This window comes from Penicillium verrucosum, assembly GCF_028828655.1.
Source record: "Penicillium verrucosum strain IBT 35672 chromosome Unknown utg000002l_segment0_segment0, whole genome shotgun sequence".
NCBI classification, from domain to species: domain Eukaryota; kingdom Fungi; phylum Ascomycota; class Eurotiomycetes; order Eurotiales; family Aspergillaceae; genus Penicillium; species Penicillium verrucosum.
In genome coordinates this window covers 2,420,179-2,430,874 of record NW_026643211.1, presented here as the reverse complement: position 1 = coordinate 2,430,874, position 10,696 = coordinate 2,420,179, and the positions used below count along the sequence as shown (strand labels likewise).

Here is a 10,696-nt window from a genome sequence, read left to right as displayed (position 1 = left end):
CGACGAGGAATACTGGGTGACGCCATGTTGGTTGGAACCCTCGAGTAGATGCGGAGGGAGCCTCATGGGCTATCTGTGAAATTCGCTTTGTCCGGTCGTTCTTTGTTGAAGTCAGACGCGAGGGAACGCGTCCGCGATCAATGAAAGTCTAGTTTGGGTAGGCGGTGAGAACCTGGAGATGGCCAATTACTTGCGACCAAACAGCTTCAGCTTTGTATAGCACTCAGCATGCCTCCTCCGAATATCAAGCGGTTAATTTTAACTACCGCGGTCGTTTCTATCACTATCACGGGCACTCTTTATGGAGCTGGTCTTAAAACAAATCAAGAAATTGCCGAGGTACGAGCGAATCTATCTAGACCGAAGTTATCCGTTTATTTGCAGTCCTGTCATTGAATCGCATTTCAGATTTAACAATTTATGCGATATAGACAGCAAAGCAACGGCAAGAATCGACGTTCGATGAGCAAAACAAAGCCCTCCAGGGTATGCGCTCCAACTTGGTCGCTCGGAGAGGCATAATCGAGAACCAGATACGAGACTTGGATGCAAGGATGCTCGAGAAACAGCAGAAAGGCATCGGTGGTGAAGATCAAGATCAACCAGGTGGAGGTCGATGAGCACTACGAATTCTTTGCCAAATAGAGGCAACGAACTCACAATTACCGTTTAATGTGAACCAACCCACGATGCAACCGACACGCTTTGGTCCTCCAGAGGACCACGCACCATTTTCGACTCAAATACAAGGTGGCGGCCATCAATTAGGTCCAGCATGGTTTTGACACCCACTATCCACGCAACAAACTTCCTACCATACCAAGTCCACTTGATGGTGATCTTCGAGTCCCGCATACAGGCAATCCAACCATGGCCTGCAAGGTCTAGAAACATTGGGCTTGCTTCTATTAATGAATTTGACAGCTTGTCACTGGGCATTATCGGTGTTTTCATGTACATAACTTCGAGTGCTATTTAAATCATCTACTACTTCTTTTATTTATAGACAATATATATATATTTCCCTCCTACCCGGAGCCCTGGAGTCTGCAATGAGTTTGTCAGCAGAGAGATTCCGCCAGGGGAGGCTGTTGGTCAACTGATTTCGAAGTCAGTGGCGAAACCTCAATTGCCTAAGCCTCAAGGTTGAGTCGCTCCAGCAAATTATCCAGCTTCTCGAGCAAGATCTCATAGTTAATTGCATCTTCTGAGAATTCATCCTCGACAACCGCGCCATCCAGAGTTCGAATCACGGGGGCATGGACTTGCGGCTCCTGCCCTTGACTGGGGATAGCCTCCTTAGAAACATCCAGGGTCTTCACACGTTCTGTGAGATTTATAACGTCTTCGGGCTGCTCGTCTTCATCTAGACATTCCGGTAGCTCTTTTTCTTCCATCATCTCATCCAGACCAGCCTCATCAAATCTCAATCTAAAGCGCTCTCCAAGATAGAACCGGATATCGTCCAGCATTTCAATGGAATCGGTCTCCTGTCTCGCCTTGATACGAGATGCTGATTCCTGGATCAACTCTGCAAATTCTGGGCTATCTATATGTGCTTCCAGTCGATATGCGAGATATCGAGCAGCGAATTCTTCCAATCGTTGCACGCGCGTCAACCACGCAGCCCGAACGATTGAGTAAATGTCAATGTCATCTTCGTGCGCGGTACCTCGGGTTTTCGCAGCCTCAGCCTGAGACATTCCAGCACTGCCAAGGGTGCTGATGACCACGGCAGCTTTTGTCTTTAGCTTCTCGATGAAGAGCATATCTGCGGCGAATAAGACGTCGACCGCGATTTCTAAGGGGAAATCGGCTCTTTCGGTGTATAAGAATGTAAGAATAATTTCCAAGACCTCGGGCGAACAGTTGACGTCAATGATATTCAGAGTCTCATTGAGGTAAGCTTCGCGAAACGAGGATGTGAACATTGCCTGGAAAAACTCTGACCGCAAAAGCATTGCTCGATGGCATGGGAAGATGATAGATTTCGGTGCCTCGAGAGTCTTCTTGTCCGCGGTAGGAATCGAACTGGATGTGCTATTGTTGACCTCCGGTGTGTCAACGTCTGCTTCCTCTTCTTCCTCGGGGAGTTCATCTGCCCTCAGAAGAACATCAGCAAAGATTGCATTGCTTCGACCCCACTTTACTTCGTTCACTTTCGAAGTCTCTACCTCGAGCTTGTTCCCCAGAATATTCTCCTGGAACCATTGCTCCATTTGATCTCGGCCCTTGGAAATATCGTCGGTTCTTCTTTGCCTGGCACGTCTCCTATCTCCGCTATCAAGGATACTGTCTAGAAGATTGGGGATCTCCAAGTACTTGGAGATTCCTTCCACCCCCGCAAAAGTCTCGGACTCCGTGAAGCCCGTTCCTGGTCCACTTCTCAAGTCCCGAGGGGCTTCCCCAAAGTACAGGTATTTGATAGCGGCACCGAATGCCTCCGGGGGAATGGTACTGGGGAGATTCCATGTTGCAGAGTCTGGTGACACGGCTAGTTTACCATAGAAATATGGGGAGCGTGCCGCGAGGATGAATTTGTGGAGATGAAGCGTTTTGTCGGATGCAGTTACGACAATATCTGTCGTTAATGGAGACTCGCGGGTGAGAAGCGAAGTTATATGCGCGGCTAGCGGCTGGAGGGGGTCCGTGGACTTGGAATAATCATATTCCAGGAGGAGGTTTCGTATCCGGTCGTTTAAGGCATTATAGAGACATCTATAGAACCACTATCGTTAATTCTAGTCCCTCTATAGAGAAGCAATTGCTATTTACCTTTCACCCTGAAATGTGTCCCGCTCACAAAGTGCACCAGACTCGAGCAGAAGCTGCACAGCTTCATAATGACCACAGAGGCTCGCCTACCAGTTCCTTGGTTATTATGTGGGACGCATGATTGGCACAGTTGGTTTATCAATATATTGTACTCACCAGGATCAATGGCGTGTAATCATAGGGATCACGAGCATTAACATTGACGCCCTCGGTGATTTTCTCCTGACAGACTTTCAGATCGCCCTGACGACATGCGCTGCATAGTTCGCGGAACGCCTCACTGAGATCTAAGGGGTTATCATCCTTAATAGTGCCCTCCTTAATCAACTTCTTCTCATTGACTAGGCTGATCTCCAGCTGGTCCTTCCGTAGCACAGTTGCCTCATACATCATGCAGGTTCCCAGAAATAACAGGTCGAAGTGGGATGAGGGCAAACGGCAAACGGCGGGGCGGAAACCGGCTTATCGATAAGGATCACGTGAGTATTCAAATGTGATGTCTGACATTAAGGGGGTGTTGTATACTGTATATGTTTAGGGGAGTGAGTATAGGATGCTTGAAGTATGGAAATAGATATACATATAGATAAAATACATATATTCAAATATACACAATAACACCTCAAAGAATCGTAATTGAACAAACGTCATTCGAGGTTTTGCCTCCTTCCGACCGTTTGATCGACCCACCCCCACCGCCTGCTGCGTTGGGGAAAGCGTCATAATCAACCGTTGCATAGCAACGATCCCCCAAACACCCATCTTCAAAGCTCCAATTCATATTGCCTTGACTCTTCTTCAAATCTTCAAATCTGCAGTTCGACTCTTTTTTTTTACTAACACAGGATCTTGTCGCATACCGTTCATGCATCATTGACTCTCATTCTTCTGTTTCGTTTTCACCTTATTGTCCTAAACTCTACAGCAATCTATAGCCATGGCGATTGCTTTGGCTGAGGCCGATAAGTATGAGATACTGGACAAAATTGGTAAGTACTGCGCTTTTCTAACCCAATTTATATTCTATATGTTCAAAACTAATCTTATGTGCTCATTCAGGTTGCGGTTCCTTCGGGATCATTCGCAAAGTCAAGCGGAAGTCAGATGGATTCGTAAGTGTAGTGCATTGTTGGCATCTTGAAACCGGAACTAACTTCCACTTGCTCATATAGATATTATGCCGCAAGGAAATCAATTACATCAAAATGTCGCAGAAAGAACGCGAACAACTTACTGCCGAATTCAACATTTTGAGTTCGCTTCGTCACCCAAACATCGTCGCATACTACCACCGGGAACATCTGAAGGCCAGCCAGGACCTGTATCTCTACATGGAGTACTGTGGTGGCGGAGATCTAGGCATGGTCATCAAGAACTTGAAGAAGGCAAACAAGTACGCCGAAGAGGAGTTTGTTTGGCGCATTCTCTCCCAGCTTGTCACTGCTTTGTTCCGGTGTCACTACGGCTCCGATCCCGCCGAGGTCGGATCAAACATCCTGGGCCCAGCTCCCAAACCATCTGGTCTCAAGGGAAAGCAGGGACAAGTCACTATCTTGCATCGCGACCTGAAGCCGGAGAACATCTTCCTCGGTAGTGACAACACCGTAAAGCTGGGCGATTTTGGGCTGTCCAAGCAAATGCAATCGCACGATTTTGCATCAACCTATGTTGGCACACCTTTCTACATGTCACCGGAAATTTGTGCAGCTGAAAAATACACCCTGCGCTCCGATATTTGGGCGGTTGGCTGCATCATGTACGAGCTCTGCCAGAAAGAGCCCCCTTTCAACGCTCGCACCCACATTCAATTAGTTCAAAAAATTCGCGAGGGAAAATTCGCTCCCTTGCCTGATTACTATTCGCCAGAGCTCAAGAACGTTATTGGAAGCTGTCTACGGGTCAATCCCGATCACCGCCCTGATACTTCTGCTTTAATTCATCTTCCTATCATTCGCTTGATGCGCAAGGAGAAAGAGGTTGTTGACCTCGGAAAGACCCTGCGCCGACGTGAGGAGATTGCTGTCCATAAAGTCCGCGAGATGGAACAGAATCTCGCCAAGAGAGAATCAGAAAAGCAACATATCAAGGCCGAAATTGAAAATACTGTCCGACGAGAGTGGGAGGTCAAAGCACGCTTGGAAATTGACCGCCAGGTGCAAGGCGAACTTGACCGGCTCCGCAAGCGATTTGAGTCTGAAGTGCAAGAAAGAGTTGCCATTGAGGTGAAGAAGTACAAGCACAACACTTCTAATAGCAACATTTCCCGAGATGATGTATTTCGCACCAGTAGCCATGGCTCTGGGTCCTCTCGATCCGGCAATCAAGGTTGGCGGTCTTCTCGGTCTTCTGCCAACATGACAGACGACAGCGATACTACTCCTTCATCCAGCACCGACATCAGTCAGCTTTCTCTGGGCTCTCCTCCATCAAATACCCGAAAGCAGCCCAAGAAAGAGACCCGGACGCCATTTTGTCGTTCCAAGACCGTTGTTGATTCACCAGTGGATGTTCAAATGGCTGAGCCGTCACCCATTTCAATCGCTTCGCTTTCCTTGTCCCCTCGCCGCACTTCCGCCCAAGGAGGCGCTCGCAACATCTTCGCAGAGGCCGAGCGGAACAAGGCAAAGTGGGAGCCCACCCTAGCCTACTCCGATGACGAGGACGACACACCGGACTTGCCTTCCCCAACTCGGCCCAAGGTGAAGCCGGACCCATTGAAGGCGCCTCGACGACCTCTACTTCGCCAGAACACTGCGGCTCTCATGCAGAAACTTACCACCCAGCCCTCTCTGTTCCCTTCTGGTGGTACTCGGCTTCCTCAATCGACGAGTGCATCTGCTTCCCAATCCGAAGAGCGCAGTGCAAGTGAGAGCAGAGCCAGATCTCCCCACCGCCGTTTAACTAAAATCCCATCATCCGCCAACCTCGCTGCCGATGCGGGCACCTCACCAACTCGCAAGAGTGCCTCGAAGCAGCAACCTCCCCCCGCCAAGAATGGGGGTGGCGGCGAAGAAATGTTCAAGGCTGTTATGCAACGCAACATGGGTGGCCGGACTCTAGTCGAACTTGCACAGGCGAGAGCTGGAGGCCGTCCAATGGATGAAGTCAAGCGTTGTGCCAGTGATTCCCGCGCTGGCGGTCCCACCATGAGCGTGAAATGCTCTGAACGTGATGCTCCTGCTATCTGGAACCCTGAACTGGATGAGATGCCCAGCCCCTTCCTTGCCCGTGGCAAGAAGGTTATCCGCAACCTGCGGTAATCTTTCCCTCAGATCAGATTTCCTTTTCATTTACTTTGTTCTTTCAGTTTCTTTCCGGTTTCCGGGGGTTTTTTTTATGGAGTCTTGGTTTGGTGTGGATGGAGTTTGTTTTGGATTTGAGGGAGTTTTTCCCCCCTATTTTGTTCTCTGGATTGGATTCCGATGATTTGGGTTTCTTTGGAAACCCTCAGTTCCCCTTGTTTCCCACCGTTTTTCGGGTTTTGCACTTCGCTTCTTGCCCATACTTGCCCATTATGTCACGGAGTTGGCCCTAATGTTTTCGGTGCATCCTTGCCACATGCAAGACACGGAGTTTGATACACATGCCTATGGCTCGTCCATGGTTCTTTGCCTCTGTTGGCTACACACTTGCCTCCACGACTGGACTCTTTACTACTTTTCTTTTGTTGCTTATGCCGTCACGCCCCTTTCCTTCAAAGAAGGAGACGATTCAGTCCTCTTTGTACATTAATTTGCATTAGCCATGCATTCACTGTTGGATTTTTGTATTTTGCTTACTGTTTCTCTAAACGCTTAATTTATGACTCATTGTATCCTTGTCCGTTGCAAATATGTTGCTTTGTGGTTACGTCGGACTCTCAGGAGTCCCTCACCCTACTTCTCATTTGGATAATCTTTCTCCTCGGCCATGTTCTCTCTGTCTATTGCACTTTGATGTTCTAGGGAGTGTTCAAAGGTCTGATACTGCAATGCTTCAATGTTGGATGCACACACCCATGTTCATACACAAACATATTTTGTGCATTCCAGACTTTTAGGTATCAGTCGAGTCATCCATAGCGCTAGCCCTAAGATGCATGACCGGTACACTTAGCTACTCTTTTGGACTATATATGGAATACACAATTATGCACATATAATTGAACTCTGTGGCATGCTAGGTGCATCACGTTTAGTCAAACTTTTTATTCAAAGGGTCAGACATTAAGCCCAGGCCTCCTCATCTTCGACCTCTTCCATCTGAACAGACTTACGCTCCCGGTTAAAACGCCGCTCCTCTTCTTCTAACGTCAACATCCAATCCTCCTGTGGCGAGTCGCCAGCCTGTGCTTCCGGGACGGGGCCTGCATTATACCCGGCTTTCTCAAGCTTGTCCATCTCTTCCGGTTCCAACAACTTCCCCTTTCCCTTAATTGACTGCTGTTTCATCCTGACCGCAGCCGGAACGAACTTCTTAGTTGCCTCCTGTCGCAGGTCCCGAATCTGAGGCTTCGCTTCGTAAACTGTCCTGGCCGCCGGAACCGCCGTTGGACGAGATGGCAGCGGGTGAGGACCACTGCGCTCAACATTCTGTTCTGAAGGTACATTTACATCCCGTCTGCGCTGGTGCTGGCGCGGGATCGGTGGCGGTGTATCCCGCGGCATGGGTATCCTTCGTACATCCTCATCCGTGTCGCTGCTGTCACTGTCACGAGGCACTCGTGTTTCATCTGAGCCTCGCCTCCGCTTCCCAAGCACGCCGTCGCCACCACCTCGTTTAGCACCATCACCCGAATGGCCTCCTCTGCCGCCGTGATCGAACCGGGGTGCCTTGTCGCCAAGAGCTTCACGCGCCTTCAAAACACCTCTCAAATCCTTCTCCAGCGCTTCGAGGAGCTCCTTATCTCGCGGCCGTAGTTTTTGTCCTGATTCCTCGGCTTCTTTGAAGCTGTTGATCTGGCGTTGAATTCGATCTGGGTTGCGGCGCGCAAGTTTCTCATTTCGGCGCGCTAATGCCTCGGATTTGCCTTTCTTCAACTCTTTTTGTTTATCAAGTTTCCGCTGTGCTGCGGCAGGGTTGACCGAGCGCTCTTTGTCTTTTGCCATGACGTCGGATTGGGGTTGGTGTGTGGGTAGTTTGTAACTATCGGTATGGTGTAACCTAGCTGCGAAAGCCAGTAATAAATCCCTCGGGCACTTGTCGAATCAATTCCAGAGTTTCCAAATTAGGTGCCGGCACAAACGTCTGGGCTCTGTGGGGTTTGCCGCACGTGAAGGATATGGTTGGAATCAAGGATGCAATGCGCAGACTAGAAAACAAAGCGCGCAATGAGGATAGCTGGTTTGTCTGTCTCACAGAATAACAGGTAATCAGTGCGTTAGGTTGCCTCGACTGGATCGATCGCGTCGGGCCGTCAGGTCGAGACTGCAGGTGTCCGGGATTGGGATTGGGTGACGCTCATAGGCCGAATGCGAGAAAGTGACAAGCGGTGTGTCAGGTAAAATGGCCTGTTTCAGTCTCTTTCAGTCTCACAACACAGGCAGGTAAGATTGAATGTGATAGTAGCGGCTGAGTAAAGAAGTTGGAATTGAAGTACCACGGCAGAGTTCCAAGGTTGTGCTGGATAGTTTTGACTGGCAGAAAACTACCTCAGTCGTATACACATGGTAAAAGCGGAGAAAAGGGCGGTGTATTTATGAAACCAATCAAAAGTTAAGTTTTAGTTGGTCGCTGCAGTTTACCGTAGAAAAAAGAGTGGAAGAGTGGGGAGGGAGCTACCATGGTTCAGAATTGAAACTACAACGACATCCCTCGTATAGGGTACATCTAGTCTTATATTGATTTATATATCAAGGTATATACTTCAGAGAGCTTTAATATGGTTAATATCATCATTGCATAGATATATGTATAGTATTCACCAGTGCTCTTGATTCTCTTATATTTCTAGTACACATACTGCAGAGCCTCTTGATTCTCCCTCATCGAGATAGGTGCAGAGCCCACCCAGCATTGACAAATCCAATATAAAAACAACCATTGCACAAGTACTTACATATTGAAACCCAAAAAAAAGAAAGAAAAAAAGAAACCCCTAAAACATCAAAAGAAGAAATACATAACGCACTAGATCTTGCTTTTTTTTGGTATTTTCGTTCCATCTTCAAGCCCCTCTTTATGGGGAGGTCCGAGGTATCATATTTCCACCTGAGCCTGTGTTCCAGAACATATAACATAGAAATCTCACTAGCCTCTTCGTCGGGGAGTGTAACTGGCTTCTCTGGAGCCGCGCGCTGTTTAGTTGCCGCCAAACTCTCAGCGGCTCACGTCTTCCTTCTCCGCCTCTTTTTCCCTTTTTGATTTCTCCTCATGAGGGAAAAAAAGAAGCTCCCCTCCCCTCTTTAACCGTCAATAGTCGCATTCCCCAACCTGACTGGAGTATATCGCAACCTCCCCTCTCTACACCTTCCATCCTCCATCATGACCTGTGGTCCGTTTGGTCTCACATCGAGTTTGATCGGCGCCTCGTAGACTGTCGCGGTCGGAGCATGTCTCTGCCGGGACCAAATGTCCGTCTCAGCCTCGATTCCCGACACTTCGCTTGGCCTCACCTCCTCCGAGATCCAGATCCTCCGACAGCAACAGCAGATTGCCTTGCAGGGCGGCCATGTCGGCAATGGGGTGGCCAGGGGCAGAGGCACCGGAAGAACCAGCAATTCCAGCTCGCGCGCAACCAGCGCTGCCAGCAGCCAGGGCCGTCTGCTGCTGGATCCTATGAGCCTCCGCGCACTATCACACCAGCTAGACAGCTTGCAAGCTCAGATCAGTCAGCGGATCGAATATGTATGTTTTCCCCAGCGGTTCTTGGCCGCATGTCCATACCATCAGGAAAACACATTTCGTTGTTTTAGTTTTAACATGAGGACATCCTTGCTAGCTCGAGGATCAAATGCAGCGCTCCATCCAAAACACCTACGACCGCGCGGGAAACGTCATTCGCAATGCCGATGCCGAAATCGCCCGTACCCGTGAAATCCTGGCTTCTATCGACGAGTTGGACAATGAGTTGGCGAAGATCGCTCATATCCGCGATATCGTCAAGTCTTTCCGTGGCCGGATCGAGAACCTAGATCACCGCATTGACCAGAGTTCTCGGCGCCGACGATGATACATTCCCATACACAACCCCTCCATATACTTCCAACCCCACACCTGTCTTCAAGCGCCCCCGAAAGACCGTTTACGGTCATGCGTTTTGCACATCTCACTTTTACTCGATCACTGGATGGTTCGACCAATACGCACCTATATTTCTCCACACAAGTACCCAAACCACAACACACCAAAGCCGACAGAACAAAAAGAAACAAAAAACTATATATCGAATGTGTCCTCACGGACTCTTTTCTTTGAATGCGCCTCGGCCACCGTATTCATGTATGTCACATTTCAGTGATCTGGTTATCTGCTTTATGACACAATTGGCTGTAAGAACTGCATGCCTCGCGGCGCCATCGAGGCGAGACACCGGTGTTGAGAGCATGCGACCTTGAAAGGATTGTAGTATTTCCACAACTTGCTTGAGCTCCGCCCACGACGGCCATGCCAACTCGGTTCCCACCCGGTACTGGTACTGAAAATCCATGAGATTTGATGACTATGATGAAGGATTTTTAATGTGATTTCAAGCGCATAAACACGACCCGTCTTTGTATCTTCTTGTTTGATTTGATGCTTCTGGTATTTCCCTGTTGTTTTGATTCCCCTCTCTGCATGTTGCGTGTACATTGCTCTGGGTTTCCTTCTCTTTTTTTTCTTTTTTGCGTTGACGTTGGCCCATGTCCATCATTGGGATGGTTATAGCTTGGCTTATGGTGTTCTGCAATATAATTGGGAACAGTTTCTTCAAACCGATTGAATCGCGCACCCCTTGCATTGT

The 10,696-nt window shown here is 48.8% G+C and overlaps 6 protein-coding genes across 6 annotated transcripts; 3 read left to right on the top strand and 3 right to left on the bottom strand.

Moving 5' to 3' along the window:
* Positions 1-228: 228 nt before the first annotated feature.
* Positions 229-620, top strand: N7516_006574 (uncharacterized protein; the record flags this gene model as incomplete). Its single annotated transcript, XM_057219294.1, has 2 exons — positions 229-339; positions 432-620. 2 exons carry the CDS (start codon positions 229-231, stop codon positions 618-620), a joined length of 300 nt encoding a protein of 99 aa, XP_057073385.1.
* A 49-nt stretch (positions 621-669) lies between these two features.
* On the bottom strand, positions 670-939 carry N7516_006573 (uncharacterized protein; the record flags this gene model as incomplete). The annotated part of the gene is made up of 1 exon (XM_057219293.1): positions 670-939. The coding sequence occupies one exon, from the start codon at positions 937-939 to the stop codon at positions 670-672; it is 270 nt and encodes an 89-aa protein (XP_057073384.1).
* A 194-nt stretch (positions 940-1,133) lies between these two features.
* On the bottom strand, positions 1,134-3,165 carry N7516_006572 (ankyrin repeat and BTB/POZ domain protein; the record flags this gene model as incomplete). The annotated part of the gene is made up of 3 exons (XM_057219292.1): positions 1,134-2,718; positions 2,776-2,861; positions 2,932-3,165. The coding sequence occupies 3 exons, from the start codon at positions 3,163-3,165 to the stop codon at positions 1,134-1,136; spliced, it is 1,905 nt and encodes a 634-aa protein (XP_057073383.1).
* A 547-nt stretch (positions 3,166-3,712) lies between these two features.
* nimA (serine/threonine protein kinase nimA) lies at positions 3,713-6,035 on the top strand (the record flags this gene model as incomplete). Its single annotated transcript, XM_057219291.1, has 3 exons — positions 3,713-3,764; positions 3,835-3,887; positions 3,948-6,035. The coding sequence occupies 3 exons, from the start codon at positions 3,713-3,715 to the stop codon at positions 6,033-6,035; spliced, it is 2,193 nt and encodes a 730-aa protein (XP_057073382.1).
* A 945-nt stretch (positions 6,036-6,980) lies between these two features.
* N7516_006570 (WW domain binding protein 11) lies at positions 6,981-7,862 on the bottom strand (the record flags this gene model as incomplete). The annotated part of the gene is made up of 1 exon (XM_057219290.1): positions 6,981-7,862. One exon carries the CDS (start codon positions 7,860-7,862, stop codon positions 6,981-6,983), a length of 882 nt encoding a protein of 293 aa, XP_057073381.1.
* A 1,462-nt stretch (positions 7,863-9,324) lies between these two features.
* N7516_006569 (uncharacterized protein) lies at positions 9,325-9,925 on the top strand (the record flags this gene model as incomplete). Its single annotated transcript, XM_057219289.1, has 2 exons — positions 9,325-9,600; positions 9,695-9,925. 2 exons carry the CDS (start codon positions 9,325-9,327, stop codon positions 9,923-9,925), a joined length of 507 nt encoding a protein of 168 aa, XP_057073380.1.
* Positions 9,926-10,696: the final 771 nt, after the last annotated feature.